This window comes from Trichoplax adhaerens, genomic scaffold (genome assembly GCF_000150275.1).
Source record: "Trichoplax adhaerens TRIADscaffold_6 genomic scaffold, whole genome shotgun sequence".
Taxonomy (NCBI): domain Eukaryota; kingdom Metazoa; phylum Placozoa; class Uniplacotomia; order Trichoplacea; family Trichoplacidae; genus Trichoplax; species Trichoplax adhaerens.
Window position 1 is genome coordinate 3,132,968 of NW_002060948.1, and position 20,873 is coordinate 3,153,840.

Here is a 20,873-nt window from a genome sequence, read left to right on the forward strand (position 1 = left end):
ACTATAGTGCCGAAATTCCCTTAGAACGGTATTACTGCATATACTGTAGGTGGTCAGCATTGATATATAGTTTATGCAATATAGGACTATATACGAATTTATGCGAGTATATAATTACGGAATATACGTATACAATATTATATGGAATCGGATCAAAGAAGCGTAAATAAAAAGAGAATACATATTTGCTTATCTTCACTCATATCCAATAAGCCTCTAAAATCAGAATTTAAGATTCCTCAACTGTTGATAGGTCAGGACTAGACAAAGTGTACACTGTACATGGATAGGCAGTAACTGTTTACCGCTACCATAAAGCAATTTTCATGTTCTTACGTTTACATTTCAAATCGATGAAATGTAGTGTTATCTAGATATATATGAGTGTATGATGTGCATTTATCATATACGAGTGTTCGAAACAATACGTCTATATTTTAAATAGTGGACAGAATAATGACACGGATAAGACAATCAGGTCCACTGCATATCGATACGGTTTTATTCATAATTATCCCAATGTTTTCTTGCGATATTTCTGTACATTCAATTAAAATTATCATAACCAATCAGGCTATGATAACAGCATACATGTTTCAAAATATAAGCATTAGGCTTTCATTGTAGAAAATCAATCACCCGCAACGAAATTTATGACTACAGCAACGCTGAACATGTACATTGTACAGTATCAATTCGATATTAATCTCTACACAGTATGTAGGGTAGTATTTACCTAACTTGATAAGTAAAATAATCTCGAATTTATACGAAACATATATTCGTAAAATTCTTCGTAAAGAAAAGATTTTTATAAAAATATATAGTAGGCAATCAGATAATCAGAGATTACGAATCAAGTATTAGATAAGCAATACAACACCGCACAATACATGACAGCTTGCAAATCATATAATATCTTTCAACTCAATGTGTGTTCCAAATAAGTTTTAATTGTAAATTTTACAGTTAGATGCGCATATTATAAGCAATAACTGCTGTATATCGTAGGTGCCACTAGCTATCCGAATTGGAAGCTTACCCTAATGCAGCAAGATTTTTTAAAACAATTAGAATGATTAATTTATACTTCAATATTTCTAATTCCTTAGGGCAATTATACGAGCAACTGTAAATATTGATAGCTTTAACGTGATAATTCTAAGAGATTTCCTTTTCCATAATCCTTTTAAATTCTGCGAATCCTCCTTCGAGCCTTTTTAATTTACCACGCCCAGGGCATGTCCAAAATTCGTTACAAACTGATTCAACTAGATATTGATCGTGAGATACTAATACCACACCACCCTATTTACAAGAACACGAAAAATAAAATAAATTTAAATTAACAAAATAAACTATAGCCTAATTACGTAATCAGCTATATAGATTAAATCCTATACTAATACTCATGTTGAGACGTAGGATATGAAAAGGATTACAGTAAGTACTGGATTTTCACAAAACATTTATGAGATAGATACAGATTAATCAGCATCAGAACATATCAAATAGAAATTTTAGTACCTTGAACTTTGACAAGGCTTTACCCAGAGCTTCAACACTTTCTATATCCAAGTGATTGGTCGGTTCATCCATAATAATTACATGCGGACTTATCATAATATGAAAAATTGCCATTAAGTGATATACAGTATGTAATAACTTGTTAAAATTTACTATAATAATCAAGTCAAACTTTAGATCATAAACAAATAATAGCACAGTTGCACAACATACGTTTTCCAAGTCATCAACGCAAACGCTGTGCGACTTTTTTGTCCACCAGAAAGTGTATATACCGGTCGAAGAGCAAGATCTCCACTGACACCAAAGCTACCTAAATGACGTCTATATTCTTCTGCTTTGCTTCCTATCATGTAAATGTAATATGCCTTAGGAGATAGTATTTGATATATTGCTACAAGCTGATAGTATACAAGCGGTGATTCCATAATCTCGTAGCTATCCATTTCCAATACTCACATTGGTATAACACAAAATTGTTGCACTTACCGGGGAATCGGGCTTGTAAAAGCTCAACAGAAGACATCTTCATATCCATCTGATCAACATGATGCTGGGAAAAATAACCTACCTTCAAGTTACTAGTAAGAGTTAAATAAAAAGCAGTAAATTAAGCAGTTACTCTCGCTTTACAGTTATTAACGCAAATGAAATGCAAATTCTATGAACAAAAATTTATATATCTATACCGGTGTGCGCGTCTATAACCTTCTCCTGGAGATAACTCGCCAAGTAACAATCTAATTAGAGTAGTCTTGCCAGTACCATTGGCACCAATCTTATAACGATATCAAATAGTAGCAACAATCAAATTAAGAAGTGAAATAAAACTGATAATTTTCAACTGCTGCCAACGCACATATATACCACACTATCCTATACTAAGACAATTTATACTTACAATAGCAATTCTGGAGTCCATAGTAACACAGAAATCTAGCTTCTTAAATAATTGTAAGCTAGCTTCATAACCGAAGGTAACCTTCATAAATTGCAAATCAGTTTAGAACCCTATTGAATTACTTACGTATAGCCTACATTATCAGTACACAATATCATATTTGATACTTTCTATGCTTACTAAATTTTCAAAATAACGATAGTACTATGGTAACGCTGTCATTGATGCTATAACTTTTCATAATGCATGAGCGATAGTAGATTGCAAACATAGCTACCTCATCCAACTGTAAAATAGGAGGAGATAAGGCGTCAGGCATCGGGAATCTGTAATAGCGTTATAAATAAATTACGGATTTAGAAAAAGACAATTAAATTTCTAGGTGAGGATATCATGAATTCTCCACAATTAATCAAATAAACTTACTTCAAAACTACTTCAGATTCTGACTTTACTGGAGTTAGTACTGGCCTATTTAAAAAATATTTTATCATGATATAGCAAATCACTAAGGCAGATTAGGCAAATTATCATATAATATATATGTATTACTAAATAAGCTTACAATTTTTCTAAGGCTTTTATTTTACTTTGCACTTGCGATGCTCTATTAGCGTTGCATCGAAAACGGTCAATAAATATCTAGAAATTGATAATAAAAGTTAAAAATAATAAATGCCGAGCGAAAGGGGGAGAATTGAAAGTAATTCCCAACAAATTTATTATCGATTCTACTGTAAATACTACGAAAAAATTAAGAAAGATACGGCCATGCTTTACTCTAATATAACACTATCGACAATCTTGAATTCTCGATTATAACTATTGTAGTTACGATTGAGCTGCAAAGACGGTAGTGAGATTTTCCTCAACGCTACATAAACCGCATTTAGATCGTTGTAAGAAAAATTTTACTACGGCTGATAATATAATTTATTTACCTGAAGATGTTCCCGGTATTGTATTTGGGCTTCATATTCTCGTTGTTGATTCTTTAATTTTTCGGTCATCGAGTTGAGAAATGTCTAAATTGATTCATTGTACCAAGTTATAGAATAACTTTACAGACACTTTCCCATCTATGATTCTGGCAATGTATCATTGTAACCAACCTCATAATTTCCATGATAGCTATCGAGTCTTTCTGAATGCATATGAATGATATCCGTTGGCACAAAGTCCAAGAAGTTCTTATCGTGAGAAACCGTTAACAAGATTGTCGGCCAGCTCTATGGTGAGATAACAGTTAGGTAATGTTGTGAAATTTACATGGTCTAAGCCAGAAATTATAGACTAACAAGCAAATAATTTTCCAGCCACAGAATAGCCTTGATATCTAACATATTTGTAGGTTCTTTATAATGAAATTAGAAGAGTCAGTCAAAATTTGTGCAATATTTCACGCATAAAAAATTGATCTCTTGTAATGATAATACATAAATCAAAAACACTTTACCATCCAACAGAAGTAAATCCGGCCTATATCACAGGTTTGAGAGGAAAGAATATACCAATGATATAAATTATTGATAGAAAATGTAAAATTCATGTAATGAAGTTACACTTACTCAACAAACAGTGCGCGTGCTAAAGCTAGTCGCATTCTCCAACCACCTGATAACTCTCTAAATTATAAGTAAATAGTCATAACAGCTTAATTTTTAATCATGTCGCTAGGTATATATATCTTACATCTAACAAATAGTTATGTTTAGATTAATAAACAATATCTTACTTTGTAGTCTTTGTTTGCATCTGAGTAGAAAATCCTAAACCTTGCAGAATTACGGAAGCCCTAAAAATTAAAATGAATACTATTTTTAAATAATTATTTATAAATTTGATAATACAAAACCATTCATATGCGGTTGTAGTCTATTCAGTTTATTATAAAATTGACCTTGCAGGTGCCTTATCAGCTTCAATTTCACTCAATTTTCCATAAACCTAGTAAAAATCTGGGAGTCAGGTAACTTTAACTACTGAAAGATGAAAGTAAAAGCAGTACAATCTTACAAATGATAGACGTTCGTGTAAATTATGATCCTCGCTACCACTATCCCTGGGAAATAGTAAAGAAATACCTTTAATACGCATAAACGTTAACACTACCAAAAATGTCAAATATTTCATGGGAAGATAAGGTTTTTTACTTTGAATTAACTTGAAGATTAAGTTCTTTCTCTTCACGAAGTAATTGCTCTCTTTGCTGATCACATTCGAGTACACTTTGCAAGACTGCAGTATCATCACCAGCTACCTACATGACAACAAAAATTTAATTATAATACAAGAATTAAATTCCTAAATCAACTTCAAACTCTGTAACATCGTCAATATATCGTCTTACTAAAAAGAAATTTTTACCTCTTGCTCAACGTGAAGGACAGTAAAATGTGATGGTATTTTCAACTCTCCTCTTGAAAATTTTGAAAAGTGAATTTAAGTAAGAAATATAACGTATTTTCAAGGGCAATAAACGTTATATGGAAGGTGTGTTAAGAACAATACCCTGAGATTGCGCGCAGTAAGGTTGTTTTTCCGATTCCGTTTCGTCCAACTAGTCCATACCTTCGACCACGAACTAAAATCACTTCAGCATCTCGTAAAAGAGTCCTGGCGTTGAAATATTATCATTATAAAATGTAATTGAATATCATGTTCTACATACATTTATAAATGCTAGACCAAAGAGAAATCTAATTACTTTCATACGTTTTCGAATTTGTTACTACAAAAGCATCCTATTCTAAATCACATTTTAAGCAATATTGGAGAGTTTACAATATTGTCCTGTACATAGCTGCGCTTGTCATAGTAAAATTTTTTACAAATCAGTAATTTCTTACTATAAGATAAAGATGAATACGTGTCTAAGCATGGTGTAAGACCCAAAATGCAGTACTGTATATACGACATATATATTTATGATCTTTATGTTCTAGTGTACGATTTCAACTTTAAAACTATTTCATTCTCAAAGGAATTACTACCCTACGTCAAACAATAATGGATACCGTTAGCTATCATCTAGTAATCCAAGATGAATGATGTAAATATGCATACCTATCAGCGTAGGAAAGATCAAAATTTTGGATATTAATGTCAGCCGTTTTAGCTCCACTAGAGTCCAGCTTTGCTTCACGTTTATTTAATGCTTGGCTTGCGATAACTCCGCCATGAAATGAATTACTAAGTAGACGAGTAATTGTAAATCAAATGATGAGGTAATACTTAACGTTAGCGAAGTAAATTAGGAACTAACTATACCTATTAGAAAGCTGCCCTTTATTATCAGAGTCTTTTGCAGCTCTCTTATCTTGCTTAGCTTTCATGCGTGCTTCAGCTTTTTCGAGTTTTTTCCTATCTACAGCCTACACCCAAATGAATACTTTACTATTTATTATAGGTATCGGTATATATAAGTGCTAAATCGTATTACAATATAAGCCCTAGGATTAAAGTAGAACTGACCAAATAAATGTTGTTGTGAATAAAAGGATTTACTTACAGATACATTAGTTTGTGCGGAAAGCCAAATATTAGACTGTATAAGGTCGTCCTCTAGATGTAAGATGTAATAGTAACATGAGATTAGTAGAGTAAGATCGAATTCAAGAAGAAAATGACATTAAGATTGTTATGCTGTATATACCTTGTTGACGTGCGATTTCTCCAAGATGAATGGAGTTTTGTAATCGAGATGTAGCGGTAACCTCGTCTTCTGGATCCCTACAGTATCATAGTAAATATTACAGAATCAAGATGACCAGATTACTATTGTAGGACTAGATAAAATAACTTAGACTGTGAAAGCTTACTTCGTATTTAATTTAATCAGATCGCAGCATAAATTTTTAATCGTGTCATCATCACCACCTATTTCTTGCAAAATGTCACCGATAGCATCATACAATTCGTCGTCGTTATTGAAATCTTCTCCATCAATTATTCCTTTATGAAGATAATCCAAAGGAATGTTAGAAATGACGGAAAAGAATAAGTGATAACATACAAGATAGAGAGAGCAATATGACGTTCCTAATTTATTACAGATTGTGTGACAAGCGATGATTCTAAATTGCAACGACTGTTCTAGCTATAACCACGAATCACAAGAATGCGAATAGTCTATGCTAGTAGGTTATCAAGGAAAGCTACACCAGTAATTTAGTCCTGTTATAGTACATTATGATTCTATGATATGAATCAACAGCGACATGATAGAATTTACCTTGGTCAATTCTGAACTCTTATTATAGCTTAATACGTGTGTACTCTGTATTCAGGGAGCACAAATATATTATAAATGAATTTCAATGATAACTTCTAGAAAGCTTTCCATTGACATTTTTTTTTTTATTTCTACTGAATCCATTGCCACGTCGAATGAATGTATAGTACTATACTGTACTGTACAGTACAGTACACCATCTTAGAATAGTTCATGATGCTACTGTCTAACCCTAGTCTATGATGTTAGTAGAATCAAACTAAAGCTAAAGTATGTTCATTTTATAACCAATAATAAGCAGTAAAGCTCTTACCATTTAAGTAATTAAACATCTCATCGTCGATTTGAGGAAATTGTCGGAGAATTAATTCGCCGGCAGAAGCCATGATTGATAGTAGTTGTACTGTAGTAGTGCGAGGCGGAGGCGTTTTACGCTACACCAGCGTGCAGTACAGTATTTTACCTTGGTGTCTAACGTGCTATGTACTGTAGAAATGTACTGTACACTGTACAGTATATGCGATACTGCTGTAACTGTACCTGTGTTCTCTTTGATCTCTATGGCAGACAGCTTTCACATGACGGTGTTCCAAGAAGTGCCTTCCAAACTACTTTATAGTACTGTACACTGTAGAGTCATGGTACAGTACTGCGCAAAACAGGACTCTACAGCGGCGACACAGTAGAGTGTGAAGTAATTATTATTATTTTCGATGGCACCCCTTCGTTCAAAAATTAAAGTTGTATGCAATTCCTGTATAATATTTATATATATACATGTAGAAGGATATCTCCACTGATACAACTACATATAGAATTGATCTAGTTTGGGCCTGATTTAACTTACACAATTATATCTTTTTCAGGATGCTATCGAAATTAATCAAGACTGTACAGTGTACAGTACTAGATCTGCATGTACTGTAGTTCATGCTCAGAATGAATGACTATAGTGTATAGGATATCATCGTCGACTTAAACCACCATACTGTAATACAGAGGCTACTCAAGAGAGAAGAGAGGGGGAAGAGAGTCCCTCTCTTCTCTCTTTAGTAATTCTTACTGTACTGTCGATGTTAAAAAATATGAAATAAAATTCTCTTTGGGATTACATATGGATTACTAGAAAAAGTACTCGTAGAATGGCTAGAAACTATGCAGTCATGCAGTACAAGTCCTTCTGTATAGCACTACGCAGTATCAGTACACTGTTACTTATCAACGACTTCAAGGCACATTGATGCGCAACCGCAACAGAAGTGATTCAACCGTTTTCTGATGAGAAATCGATGAGAATTTGGACTATTTCTTGGCAGATAGACAGACAAAATTTATTTTATTTGTTCAAGATCTGCTCTCCTACCTCGACAGCAAATAGACATCATAGCAAACTTAAATGTACTGCAACAGTACATATCGTGTGATAGAAATAATATAGAATTACAATTGATGAAATAAACCAAAGACGGGCTCGGCTCAATAGTCGATAGTGACTAAAATTTGCTTTGCCGAATCCTCCAATCCATCTTCTGAAATTACATGACTGTGTACAGAATGCTGCAAAATGATTCAGCTACTATCGGTAGACCCCAAGTATTCTAGATTGATAGTACAGTAGTGTAAATTACTTTTACTTATGAGGAGTATGCAGTAAGATGAACGCCATGCCTCTTTCGATTAATCTCGTTGCTATCACACTACCTTAGCTATCTTCTACAGTATTAGCAGAAGAAGGGGAGATCAGACAGACGACAATTGTTACAAATAGTATCTCGCTTTTACAGGTACAGTAAGACCTTTGAACTTTCTGGCACTGCCTTAGCTATCTTCTATTAGCAGAAGGGGAGATCAGAGAGACGATAATTGTTACAAATAATATCTCGCTTTTACAGGTACAGTAACACCTAGTAACACCTTTGAACTTTTTGAATCACGCCATTTAGAAGCGATCATCTCGTTCAGAGTCAAGAGGTCATGAGTCCAGGTGTCCTAGTAGTCCATAAGTTTGTAAGCAATTACCTCTGCCGTTACTAGCCAAAGACTAACTATCGCCGCTTTTCTTCCTCTCCTTGACCATATTAAGGCCAATAACAGGATTACTCCTACTAAAATCGAAAATCCTTCGGTCAATACTAATATCCTGGTGTAAAGATACATAAACAAATACTCCATTGGTGTCGAATTAATTTACTCTAACTTGGTTAATTGCTCTCTACAGTACAAGATGTTGAAGGAAATAGCCAACACGGTCAATAATATGCCGATATCATCGTCTACAGCAAGATTATTAGTATCGTTGTACATGGGTAAGAATAGTATTATGGATACGCTCGTACCTGCAATCAATTCATTTTTGACCAATAACTTGTAAAATATTCAAGAAGGAAAATAAGAACAATTACATACTATAAACTAGCACATCGAACTGCAGAATAGACCATAATTGTACTGTAGTATGGACGATTTTGGATCCCAATTTAAGCATGTGCCAATAGAGATATTGGTATTCAGTATGGGAGATTCAATCACGGTTAACATGTGGTTCCTGTACTGAACAATGTACTGTAGGCGGCAATCAGTCGGAGGATCATCATGTCTGTTAGGGCCATTACAGCAATTAGCATTATTATTTTAACCTAGTACTAGACTGCAAACTAATGTTATCATGAATTACTTGTATGATCTTCAACTTGAATGAAATCATTTCTTAACTTGGATGATCATTAATTAAAGATGAATATAATATTATAGATTACTGCACGAGGACATCCATCACTTATATAAACTATTCAGTATCCAAACAAGGTGTACTGTACATTATACAAGCATAAGTTGAAGAATTGAGTCGTTGATCTCGCGAGATCTACGTGATTCTACTGGTAAATTACCATAGTATATAATAAAGTTGAATACAAATGGATAATAGAATATGAAAGACACGATTACCATGTATTTAGTGCGATATAGAGACCCTATTTCAACGATAATGATGATGATATCATAGATGATTGTTTTCCTTACGATTCGGTTAAGTACAACACTATCATAAACAAGACTGAGTGATATTCTATTGAAATAATTTGATCTATAGTTATTAACTTTAGCGTGAAGAATTTATAAATAAATCAATCCTCAATTCTCATTAGTAACCTTAAGTATAGAATTATACTGTAGTACATTCTTTTAGTACTATACAGTACAGTAATAGACCGTTGATTACAACTGTAGCTCGAAAGCCAATACTAGTAGAACTACTGTACTTTTCTAGTGCAGTATTTAATTTCATATCAAGAGTACCGCAATGTACTTCATAATTTACTATATAATAATTTTAACCTTATTACTTGAATTTAGGCAGTAATCGAAATAATAGATTTAAGCAATAGAAATTGAAGCAAACAGAAAAAGAGACTGTTTTAACATCACTGTCATCCCTCTTTAGCTATTTCAGAGTATAAAAATATCCAGTAAACTCCAATATGACATCTTCACGTAATTAATATATCATCAGTAAAATCAACAGCTGCCAACTATACAGCACTAATTATATGATATGTCAATATTTTTTCATAGCCAATATTGCTTCTATCACGTTGATCGTATTACGGACTACTCGTAAACTACTGTAGCTTCACCTCATTAATTTATCTAAATTAATAATTCAGTAACTAATAAATATATTAATTCATATGGTAAATACGCGTATAGACGTATCTCATTCTCATCATACCGCAAATTGAAACAATTTGTTATCATAGTTAGTGTGGTTATTTAGAGTGATCTCATAATCTGTTACAACAGTTTTTGCATTATTAATTATTGACTCCGTAGTATAACACTAGCGATTAAAGTAGCCAGGACAAACCTGATCGTTCAAGATTGTTTATGATAACGTAAATTATGTGAAAGTTGGATGATGGTATTAAGTTCCATTAAACGCGTTAGCTTTAACTACTGCATTGTTCATGAACTAATAGACGCAATGGCTACTTCTAAATCAGACTTGTGTTAATTATCATCTATTACAGGACTTCCACTTGCCTTAATATATTCATGCCTAATACGCAATAGGAAGCCAAATATTCAGGTAAATAAAAGCATATCAATATTGTCCTATCGTGAAATCGTTCCAATATACAAGTAGTACCGATATAAAATCTACAATATCAATTAAAGCTCTTTTAGGCTGAATAGTTAGTTTTCTACATAACTTTTTAGTTCTGAATATTGCAATATTCGTTACAACAATCAATGTGTACAAATTAATACATGACATACTCATTTAAAGTCATAGATTACTTAACGCAAGACCTGAGCGGATCTCGTTCCTGAAGGTCTACTATCATGCCATTTACTAATCAAATGTTGTATTCATCTTTAGCATTGCTACTTCAGCGTATGTGGATTAGCAATTACATATTATATGTATGGTAAGTTTAAACATTTACGATTAGTAGAAAATCTTATTTGATGAACCCTCATCGCTACAACGCTAATAGCTGTCTTCGGCGGCTGACTGTTAGAAAAATTTGATATTTTTTTGTATACAATTGATTAATTATTGCAAAGGCAACTAATTCCAGTCACAAATTTAATTTTAGGTGCCGAAAGCATCCATTGTTTGGTCAATATCCTGCTAGACTATATCTTGTTAAAAGTTTGTGGTGGTACACTGATCTCAGTTATCTTAGCATTTGTAATGAACATGGTAAGCACAATTTTATAAATTTTTTTATTTCATTTTATTAGTATTAAGTAATATTGATATGATACATTGTCAAGACATTGGAATTCATCTGTTAAATACATATATTTGATATTGACATTAGAAATGCAAGAAAAGCTGATGATAGATTGATAGATGATAGATGATCAATTATTTATCTCTATTCTCAGAGCTACCTATCGTATGGTTATTATAACAAATCTAAAGATCAATACGATGTAACTTGGACCCTAGTCCATTGCATACTAACGTTGAAATTGACTGGTATAAAGCATCTGATGGCTTACATTTACGCTCGTATATTTGCAGACTCGCTAATCATGTACTTTCATTGTTCTTAGCTGTAGTATTTGATTGCTATGACGGTGCTAGAGACAAGGTAAGAGTTAACATTAATCTACGCCGAAAACTGTTTCATTTCTGGTATTTACGTAAGACGTCGCAGTCACATTAATGTGATGCAGTTATATCGATATTACTTTCTAAGTATAATTAAACAGAAAGCAATTTTTACGTACTACTATTTTACCTTTTTTGTAGCAAAAGCTGGAAGACTTTCAGAAAGAAAATCGATTGGAAAGGATTCCAACATTACTAGAAGTATGCAATCGCATTAATAAAAGCATAATTCATATTTCGTTAAAATTTTGGCTTACATTTTTATAACTAGTCCCCCAATCTTTATAAATTCGAAGTCTTTCATGATATCTTTTTGCACCATCATATCAAAAATTTTAATAAAGAATATGCTGTGCTTCTGTCGTAGTTATTGGGCCTAAGCTACTTCTTTGGTAGTGTTATCATCGGACCGCAGGTACTATCCAAAATTCTTAATTTAATTACTTAATCTATGTACGTTCTAATACATACAATTCACGAATTTATGACGTCAATGCTGTAGCCGACACAATTTTAAATTACTTACGCATATATATATATTAAGCATTTAAACATTGCGCAAATGTATAGATAAATATGAAGCGATATCTAAGTTTCGTATCAGGGGAATTAATTAATCCAAAAGATGATCGATTCAGTGAAAAGTAAGTTTTGATTAATTTACAGTATTAACTATGCCTTTTACTGTTATCATTAGAATCTCATACATTGATGTCATGATTCACATAACATTTTAGACCTTGATGTTTAATTTATAGGCTGAAATATGGTGTATATCGTATACTGGGTGGTAGCATTTATTTAATATTGTATGGCATATTCTTTCCTAAATTTCATTACAAGCTCATCTTAACTCCAGGATTTCAGGTTCTATCTCAGTATTCAATGCATTGATTCTATTAGACAAGTCTAAACTAATATCATTTATTACGATAGACTAAAACGCTTTCTTACTGGCTTTGGTTTCTATTTTGGGCAAGCAAGTTCAGCGTAATGAAGTACAATGGCATCTGGTTGCTTTCGGTATACACAACATTTTTCAATCCTATTTCAGATAGAGTTCATAACTTTGGTCCCAGTTAATACAAATTATATTTAACTTTTAGGAGGGAAGCTGCATCATGACCGGAATTAGCTATAATCCTTCTGCGGTTAAAGTCGGATACGATAAATGGAGCAGTCTTGCAAATTGTCACCCTTGGCCTTTTGAAACTGAATGTACTCTACAAGTAATAAAGGATCTGCATTTTCTCTGTTATCGCTGTGCTTAAGCAATAACTTTTAACATAATCAATTTTAAATTAATTGCAGAGCTTGATTCATAATTTTAATATTACTACCAACGACTGGATGGTCAGGTAAAACAGAAAAAAACGTCGTCGATTTCTATACTAATCTTTTTACTGAATATTACTGAGCTCCTAAAACATTATTTTACTTTTCTTAGATATGTGTATAAAAGACTAAAATTTCTTGGAAGTAAAATATTATGTCACTTCGGGTCTTTAGCTTTTATATCCCTTTGGCACGGCTTTTACGCCGGATATTATCTCAATTTTGCATGGGAATTTATCACTGTTCTGCTAGAGAAGCAGGTTATAATACAGTATTTGTTGGAAAGAGAATATTTAAACTTCATTACACTTGTTATTCGTGGTCCATAACTTAACTTATTAACCCTTTTAGGCTGGAAATGTATTTTCTACTATATATGGGGCGCCGTTTTATCAGTCACATCCTCTTCTTAAACTAGCTTTATTTCCATTAGCGTATTTTATGCGCCATATGATATTAGCCTTTGGAATGATGGTATTCACACTTCTACGATTGGACTGGTGTTTACAGGTAATTTAATAGTTACTAATCGGTACAAGTATGACGCATTTCTTGGACATAACTATGATTTTAGCGCACATAATATTCACTATGCGAAACTAAGCTAATGATGTATACTTTTAAATCTTCAGGCGTATAAAGTCTTTGGTTATGCTAATTTTTACTGCGTCGTTTACTGGATCATATTCTACACTACTTTCCGTGTTTTCAAATCAAGGCTTTTTCCTTCATCAAGAAGAAAGTGAGTACTGTAGAAATCCTGATTCTTTCGTTATGTCGAATCAACCAGTGTAAAAATCGTGCAGTTATTAGGTATAACATATTCAATTACTATTCACAGTAAATCGCATTATTTTATCCTACTATTGTCAATCTACTAATTGTTTTTTTTAACATGCTTTCTTACCTATACAGCATCAAAACTGGGAAAGCAGAAGAGTAAATTAGTCCACAAATACCATTTCTATCATATCTAAACGAACTTGTAGTTCGGTATTCATTGTCGAGATCGTTATCGATATGCGTGTATATATATAAATAGTACCAATCGGGGCCGTTTTGGCAAGTACTTTTACTGTTCTCATTTACGCGTATAAAACCTAGAAATATCGAACTGCTTTCAACGAAAGTACATTTTATCCTTTTAGTCAATCTATAGTGTATTAGCTATTAGAAATGCTGATAATTTTACTAATATCCGCAAGATACCGTTAGTGAAACTACTTTTTTTAGGTATTTGCAGACCTTCGTAGGTATACAATGGATAACGTAGTTACTAAAACCATTAAAGACTTGTTTAAAATCACATTCTATCTCCATGTCACCATTGCTACGTTCGAATATCATTTATCAGCTAATCTTGTTTAAATGAAAACGTATCTAGATATGCAACTTTATCTGTTGATAACTAGTTATCTTGCATTTATTCTTCTCTGGCATTTGGCATTTGTAAAGACTAAACTATTTCTGAAATAACGCGATCGTTAATTAATTTTGTTGGAAGCATAATTAACTTCTGTAATCTTATGAAGTTACTGTTTGTTTCATGATCGAATTTAAGTAATAACATTTTAAGCGAATTATTAGAGCGCTGTTATACTATTTTCAAACGTCAAATTATGTCACTCTTACCAATTAAAATTGTTGAATTGGTATTTATTTAACCAAAGAAACGCAAAATTTTAATCTATTCCATAATTAAAGTGTCGTATGTTGAAAATAGCAAACGATCATCGTAGAAACTTGAATTTAGCTACGCGACTTAAAAAAAACCCTAAAAGGAGATTCGAGAATTGTATGAAATCTATTATAGGGGTCGAATACACTTCCTCTAATTCTGAGACCAGGCTAGCTTGTCCTATGGTAAATGTTAAGTAGTTGCAGTTAGAAAATTATCTAGGTCTGGTAATAGTAAATTAATGTATATACATAGTTAACTAGCTGCAAACTATACAAAGAATAGACTAACTTGTCTTTTAATTCCTTGGCTTTTTGTCTTCGTAATTTATTCGCTGCTATGGCATTGAAAACAATATACCATATAGTCCAGATACCAAATATTACTAATGGAGCGTAGCCAATATTTTTAAAGGCCTAAGAAAAACGTTACAGTAGTCAAAGTTATAGAAATTCTGCTCTAACCCATGTTGTTATAAATGATTTACATAAGCTAAGATCGTATTACAAATGATAAATACTGTACCTGAACGGTTTTTTCGTACGTTATTAGAGAAAAGGCAGCAAATCCAATTCCTAAGAAGTAAAAGCTTCGAAAGCAGTGAAAAGCGTTCACACAAAGACGGGTAAAGAATGGTAGTTCACTGGTTTTTTCGGTTTCCAGTAAAATTGCTAAAATTCGCACAGACTGATAAAAAAACAGAAAGTTCACATTTTCTAGTATTTGCTTATTTGTTTCATTAGTTTCTAATAGAACAATTTTTGGACATCTAAAAACCTCGGGTTCATAACAACTCAACTAAAAACAAGTAACAAAATGAGTTCTATCTTAAAGAAACATCCAAAGCACCTCATTTTCCATAAATACATCAGCCAGTTCGATTGTAAAAGCAACGAAATAGCCAATGTAAAGACCATGCCATATAGCTAAAAAGTATAAAAGGGCCAATTGGGATAACATTGTGTTACCGAGAAAACGCAGCCTCTTGTAAATATAGCTGATAAAATTGAAAATATTACGAAGATTAAAGAAAGCGTACAGTAAGATCACATCATCTACATATACTCGCAATGAAGTAGTGTACTGTATTACCTAACGCCCCATCTATTGGTATTGATGTTAAAGCTTTGAATCAAATGCTACAACAATAAACGAGATCCAAAGTTAAGATGCCTTACAATAACCGCAAAAATTAAATTGATTACAGTAGTAAAATTAATGCAACTTACTTTGACAGTATAGGCAGTTTCCAAAATTCTTAAGCGAACGTTAGCCATAGCATTCCATTTAGAATAAAAATTCGTGCCTTTCTCGTTGTAAGAAATACCACTCATCATACAGCTGCTTTCCTATAAAGTATTTATAGGTAAGTTCTACTTAGAAGATTTTGTAACACGCAGTGCTGTGGAAACTGACATATAGTAAATCATCAATATTTCAGTCTTAAAATAACATCTGTCTGAATATGATACAATGAGCAGTTCACAAATACTTACAGCAAGCAACCAAGCGCTCACGTATCTCACAAATTGTGTTCGAACACAAATGTATGGATAAATTAAACGATACCATTCAGGTGAATTCTAAATATTGATTTTAAGAAAATTTTTCTTTACCATTTAGGAACGTACAGTACATTATGACATACCAGAAAGATAGACAATAATGAGCATACCGCGAACTCTGTTGTAAGCATATAATCTGGAGCACCATAACTAGATACAACTGAATATACACCCATGTAAACAAAACCAGTAACAATGCGAATCGTTGCGGGAAGGACACTAAGATTGAATTTGTAAAATAAGGATATAGATGTATTTGAAATATCCGCTAAATTTTTAATAACATATTACTCGGCTCACCTAGAGAAAGGAGACTGTGGCGCATTACGAAGCAAACTTCCAGAAGTAAATTTTAGATATCTACTCATTGAAATCTGCAAATAGTCCATAATGGATCAATTAACTTATTATTAAGAATTTAATAGCCTTCTTAATAGGTAGCAATCTCATACCTGAGGACCAACCAAAAAACCTCCAAAAAAGTACGCATGACCTAGCATCTAATACAATATGAAGCTTTATCAAAATATTGATAGTTACAATGTGGTATGCGTATTCAGTGCAATTAGGTTTATCATATAGGTAAATTAACTTGCACTTATATTCTGTACCTCTAAGAGTGACGGAGTTTCTTTAAGGCATCTCCACTTTTGTTCCTCATTTAACTTTGCCTGATAGGCGAATAAAGTAAAAATGAATAGAAAACTATGAATACTCAGAGCGGTAGCAACAGACAGCATAGAAAGGGATAAAGTAAAATAAGATCCAAACCTCGTCCTGTGCACCATCGTATCGATCGAATACAACAGCTATTGGATTAGCATGCATCAGCGTATAATCAATATTGCGTGTTAATAAAAACAGTGGAAAAGCAAATCTCGATCAATACCCTTATATGTAAGATAAAAGATATCTAGTTGTTACCTATCAATTTTAAGGTTAGAACGCAATGAGCAGTTGTCCAATCGATATCGTAGTCGTCTGTGGCATAGTAATAGTATCCACCTAACAAATAACCCTAACAAAGTAATAAAATAATTATTAATATAAATAATGTAATTCGATCGATAGCAACACAATAATATCTCCTTGTATACAGTAATATAGAAACTGAAATTAAATACAATACTCGTATAGTTTTCAATTCGCATAATTTATTATGACTACTTTACCATATGTATAATGAATGCTAATGCAACTGATAGTGACGTTCCACCAAGAGCCGATAATAATATATAATTGATGATAATATTCGCTAATGAATGAACGAAATCGTTACCTAAAAATTAAGAGAAAGACTATTCAGAACACTTTTTTAACTTCTTTTACTGCCTACAATTATAATTTGTACTGAAAGCTACAAAAATTTAACTTGTTGACAATTGTTGCAAGTATATAATAACGTCAGATCAATAAAAATATAATTAATAGTAGTGACCAATTCACTGAATATTTTTATGATTAATTGAAAATCATATGATCTAAAGTACTCGTATAATTGCAACCATCTGAAACTGATTTTTCTTTAAAATATATTGCTGTCTCATAACTAAGGCAATTGCTAGAATTTGTAATTACTAAGCTTTAATAAATCATTAAATAATAATAAAATACCAAAACAGAAGCGTGCAATGCCAATGCCAACAATCGTGAAGAATATGTGCTAGGAAAAGAAATAAATAGAAGGTAGCATGTTAAATTCATGATCAGTGATATTAACACTTTTAGTAATTCTTGGCATGTTTTATTACACATATAATTATTCATCCATCTCTTTACCGACTAAGCCCTAATTAACTGCAATACAAATTTAAGATTCTATGTTTTCTAGAAAGAATTGATCACGATACCTGAATTGAGGCACTAGTTCTGATAAAAATTAATCTATGAATGAGACCTAAAGGATAACCTGTTTAAGAATAAATGAATAAGAGTCGTATTATTATTGAGTAGATCAGTCAGTATTCTACACTGTCTTGTGGACCTTTAAAATCTTAGAGCTCTATGACTTTAAATTGTGTGCATCATCTGAATGCTGCAATCTTTTTAGTTAATACACCGTAGATGATATAGCATTGATGGATCAAAGCCGATATCGATGCAGCATAGAAGTATCAAGTTTATGTAGCAATGCACCGCTTATGTAATTTAATACATGGGTATAAGTAGAATTGCAGACCATTTTTTATAGCCGGTCCTGTAATTGCTGTTAAGGAATTAATTCATTCGCATCGTACATATAGTGTACACGAGAGCATAGTCCTGTGTAATATCAATTTTTGATTAGAGTAGTGGTCAAAGCATCAATTTATCATCTTTACGTTTCAATCTGTCTTAAGTTTATTTTACTGTATAAATAGTGCATTGCCTACATAGCACAATGGATAGTGTAAACTGAAAACAGCGTAACGATACTGACACGCGAGATATTGTAAAAATACACGGTCAAAGAAATTAAAACAAACATTTAACTTTCAGTTGCTAACATGATCAACGATGTATTATAACTGTTGATCTCTACGGTCCTAGGATTGAAAATTTGAAGAGAAAGACTTACAACAAATCTACTATGGTAAAAGTAGAAGCCGGCTTTAGCAAGCATCTAAGTAACAAGATTGTCAAGGATGAACCATTTAGAATTGATGCTAAAATTTGAATGAAGTACATTCATGCAATACCAATAGTCGTGAAGAACAGCTGATTGGACTATTGCATGGAGAAAATAGGATATAGCTGCCATGTGTAAAGTTTAATTTTTTTTAAATTGCTATTATCTATTTATTGCCTACTGCGATCATTCCTCTACATTGCCATGCAACTCCAAATACTGACTGACATGCCAATACGCACTAGCTGTCTATGAAAAATGGTACGACATGCTTGCAAAGATTGCGCAAAAGACAGCCTATCCTTCTACTGTATTTATTTATCATTCAGCATATTACAACTACCTTTAACAACTTGAAGAATGTACCTACAGGTCTAAAAAAATTGACTTGATAGCTACCTATTTGTATCTATTTCAGGGTCAAAATAGCAAGAATGTGGTCCTTTTTTTCAGAGAATCTTGGAATACTTGTCATTGCAGTAGTTTGTATGGCCACCATGGCAATGGTGACCGTCCTTTTTCAATTGGTTTATACTGTACTGTATGTTATATAGTATAGAATATTACCGGTACTACTGTATCAACTATCAATTGGCTCATTAGCTATGGTTGCGGCTGTTTATGGCTGTAAAATGACTACATCATTTGCTTGAGGAGAAAATAAGGAAGGAAACATATCGATATTTTACGCGCTCATCCATCGGTAATATTGTGAGATTGAATTTTAAAACGTGTCTACTCGATTTCAATCACGGAGAAAACGATAGTAGTCATGTGCTGTCATTGAAAGGGTAAAATAGGCGTCCCATGTTCTATTGGATATCATTGAAAAAGTGGAAAATGGACTTGAAAATTCAATACCTGCGATTAAACAGACTAATAACTTGACACCCAGTAAAGGTAGTCCAGCAGCATCTCCGATCTGGTTCATGAAATCCTCCACCGTAGCCATGTTGGCAATTTCGGTCGTTTCACTGCAGTATGGCACGTCCCACTCAAGTTGACCCGTTAACGTCAGTCAGCACTGAAGCTCAAAAGCACACTTAATTACTGGACACAGTACTTTAATACTTTGATAGCATAGGTGTAGACGAGCTTTGTATAGCTGTTTCGAGCAGTCTACGTGACCACATTGTCTTTTACTATAAACAACCATCAGTCAGTCAGTGGATCGATCGATCGTACGATTCATTCCATATCGCGTCACCGTTTTAGGGTTGAAGGCAGGGCGTCGACATCTTATCAAGCACGCGGAGGCGGGCGAAATTACTAGATGAAAGACACGATTGTTCATTGGCCTGATCCAAGCGATTTTCTAGTTTCTTTTGTTTATCAGGCCAATGAGCAAGCGTGCCTTTTCGTCTTTTAATTTCGCTCTGATTACAGCTAATGTATGCTGTACTTGCACAGTATTGGACAGTACAGTACAGTACGTCCAGTCAGGATAGTCGTGCACAGTATAAAGTACTGTACGTAGACAGTGCAATGTACTGTACGCTGTACTGTACTGTACAGTACGCACAGTACCTGATACCAGAGTTGAAAACAGCCACAGCTCAAATGGGAAAGTGCAAGAACGTTCATATAGTATCCATAGAGAGGCTAAATTTGCTTTGATAGTACAGCATATTTCATACAAATTGATTGCAAATACACCGTATAACACCCATAGCGCATCTATCGACTGTGTATCAAATGATATGTATGATTTTATTGTATTTTTACTCTTCTAAAGAGGTTCAATTTACTTTGATAATGGAATATTTGATGCAAGTCGAAATACAAATATCAAATAATGATAGTAATTATATATGATACGTAATACTCGTATTAATTATAGAATAACATTATGTTATGTATGAGTGCAGTGCACCTCTGGTAGTGATTTTCCGTGACTTAC

The 20,873-nt window shown here is 33.1% G+C and overlaps 3 protein-coding genes across 3 annotated transcripts; 1 reads left to right on the forward strand and 2 right to left on the reverse strand.

Annotated features, from left to right (window-relative positions):
* Positions 1-1,161: 1,161 nt before the first annotated feature.
* On the reverse strand, positions 1,162-5,799 carry TRIADDRAFT_27065 (uncharacterized protein; the record flags this gene model as incomplete). Its single annotated transcript, XM_002113695.1, has 22 exons — positions 1,162-1,308; positions 1,528-1,615; positions 1,741-1,869; positions 2,013-2,108; positions 2,217-2,305; positions 2,429-2,509; positions 2,706-2,754; positions 2,855-2,899; positions 2,994-3,070; positions 3,370-3,453; positions 3,541-3,657; positions 3,727-3,782; positions 3,885-3,907; positions 3,997-4,053; positions 4,164-4,223; positions 4,329-4,375; positions 4,445-4,484; positions 4,582-4,688; positions 4,796-4,847; positions 4,940-5,044; positions 5,495-5,600; positions 5,694-5,799. Coding segments are annotated over 22 exons (1,761 nt in total), but the record flags the coding sequence as incomplete, so codon positions are not given.
* Positions 5,800-10,141: 4,342 nt separating this feature from the next.
* Positions 10,142-14,065, forward strand: TRIADDRAFT_57452 (uncharacterized protein; the record flags this gene model as incomplete). Its single annotated transcript, XM_002113330.1, has 16 exons — positions 10,142-10,154; positions 10,691-10,749; positions 11,044-11,092; positions 11,264-11,370; positions 11,559-11,652; positions 11,730-11,767; positions 11,929-11,988; positions 12,155-12,202; positions 12,358-12,431; positions 12,546-12,654; positions 12,894-13,016; positions 13,099-13,145; positions 13,235-13,382; positions 13,474-13,632; positions 13,755-13,864; positions 14,038-14,065. The coding sequence occupies 16 exons, from the start codon at positions 10,142-10,144 to the stop codon at positions 14,063-14,065; spliced, it is 1,266 nt and encodes a 421-aa protein (XP_002113366.1).
* An 806-nt stretch (positions 14,066-14,871) lies between these two features.
* TRIADDRAFT_57453 (uncharacterized protein) lies at positions 14,872-19,925 on the reverse strand (the record flags this gene model as incomplete). The annotated part of the gene is made up of 17 exons (XM_002113696.1): positions 14,872-14,896; positions 15,092-15,216; positions 15,326-15,598; positions 15,650-15,797; positions 15,893-15,939; positions 16,030-16,149; positions 16,297-16,383; positions 16,449-16,584; positions 16,666-16,739; positions 16,818-16,865; positions 16,977-17,036; positions 17,137-17,174; positions 17,290-17,383; positions 17,538-17,644; positions 17,980-18,028; positions 18,216-18,274; positions 19,835-19,925. The coding sequence occupies 17 exons, from the start codon at positions 19,923-19,925 to the stop codon at positions 14,872-14,874; spliced, it is 1,581 nt and encodes a 526-aa protein (XP_002113732.1).
* Between the last annotated feature and the right edge of the window lie 948 nt (positions 19,926-20,873).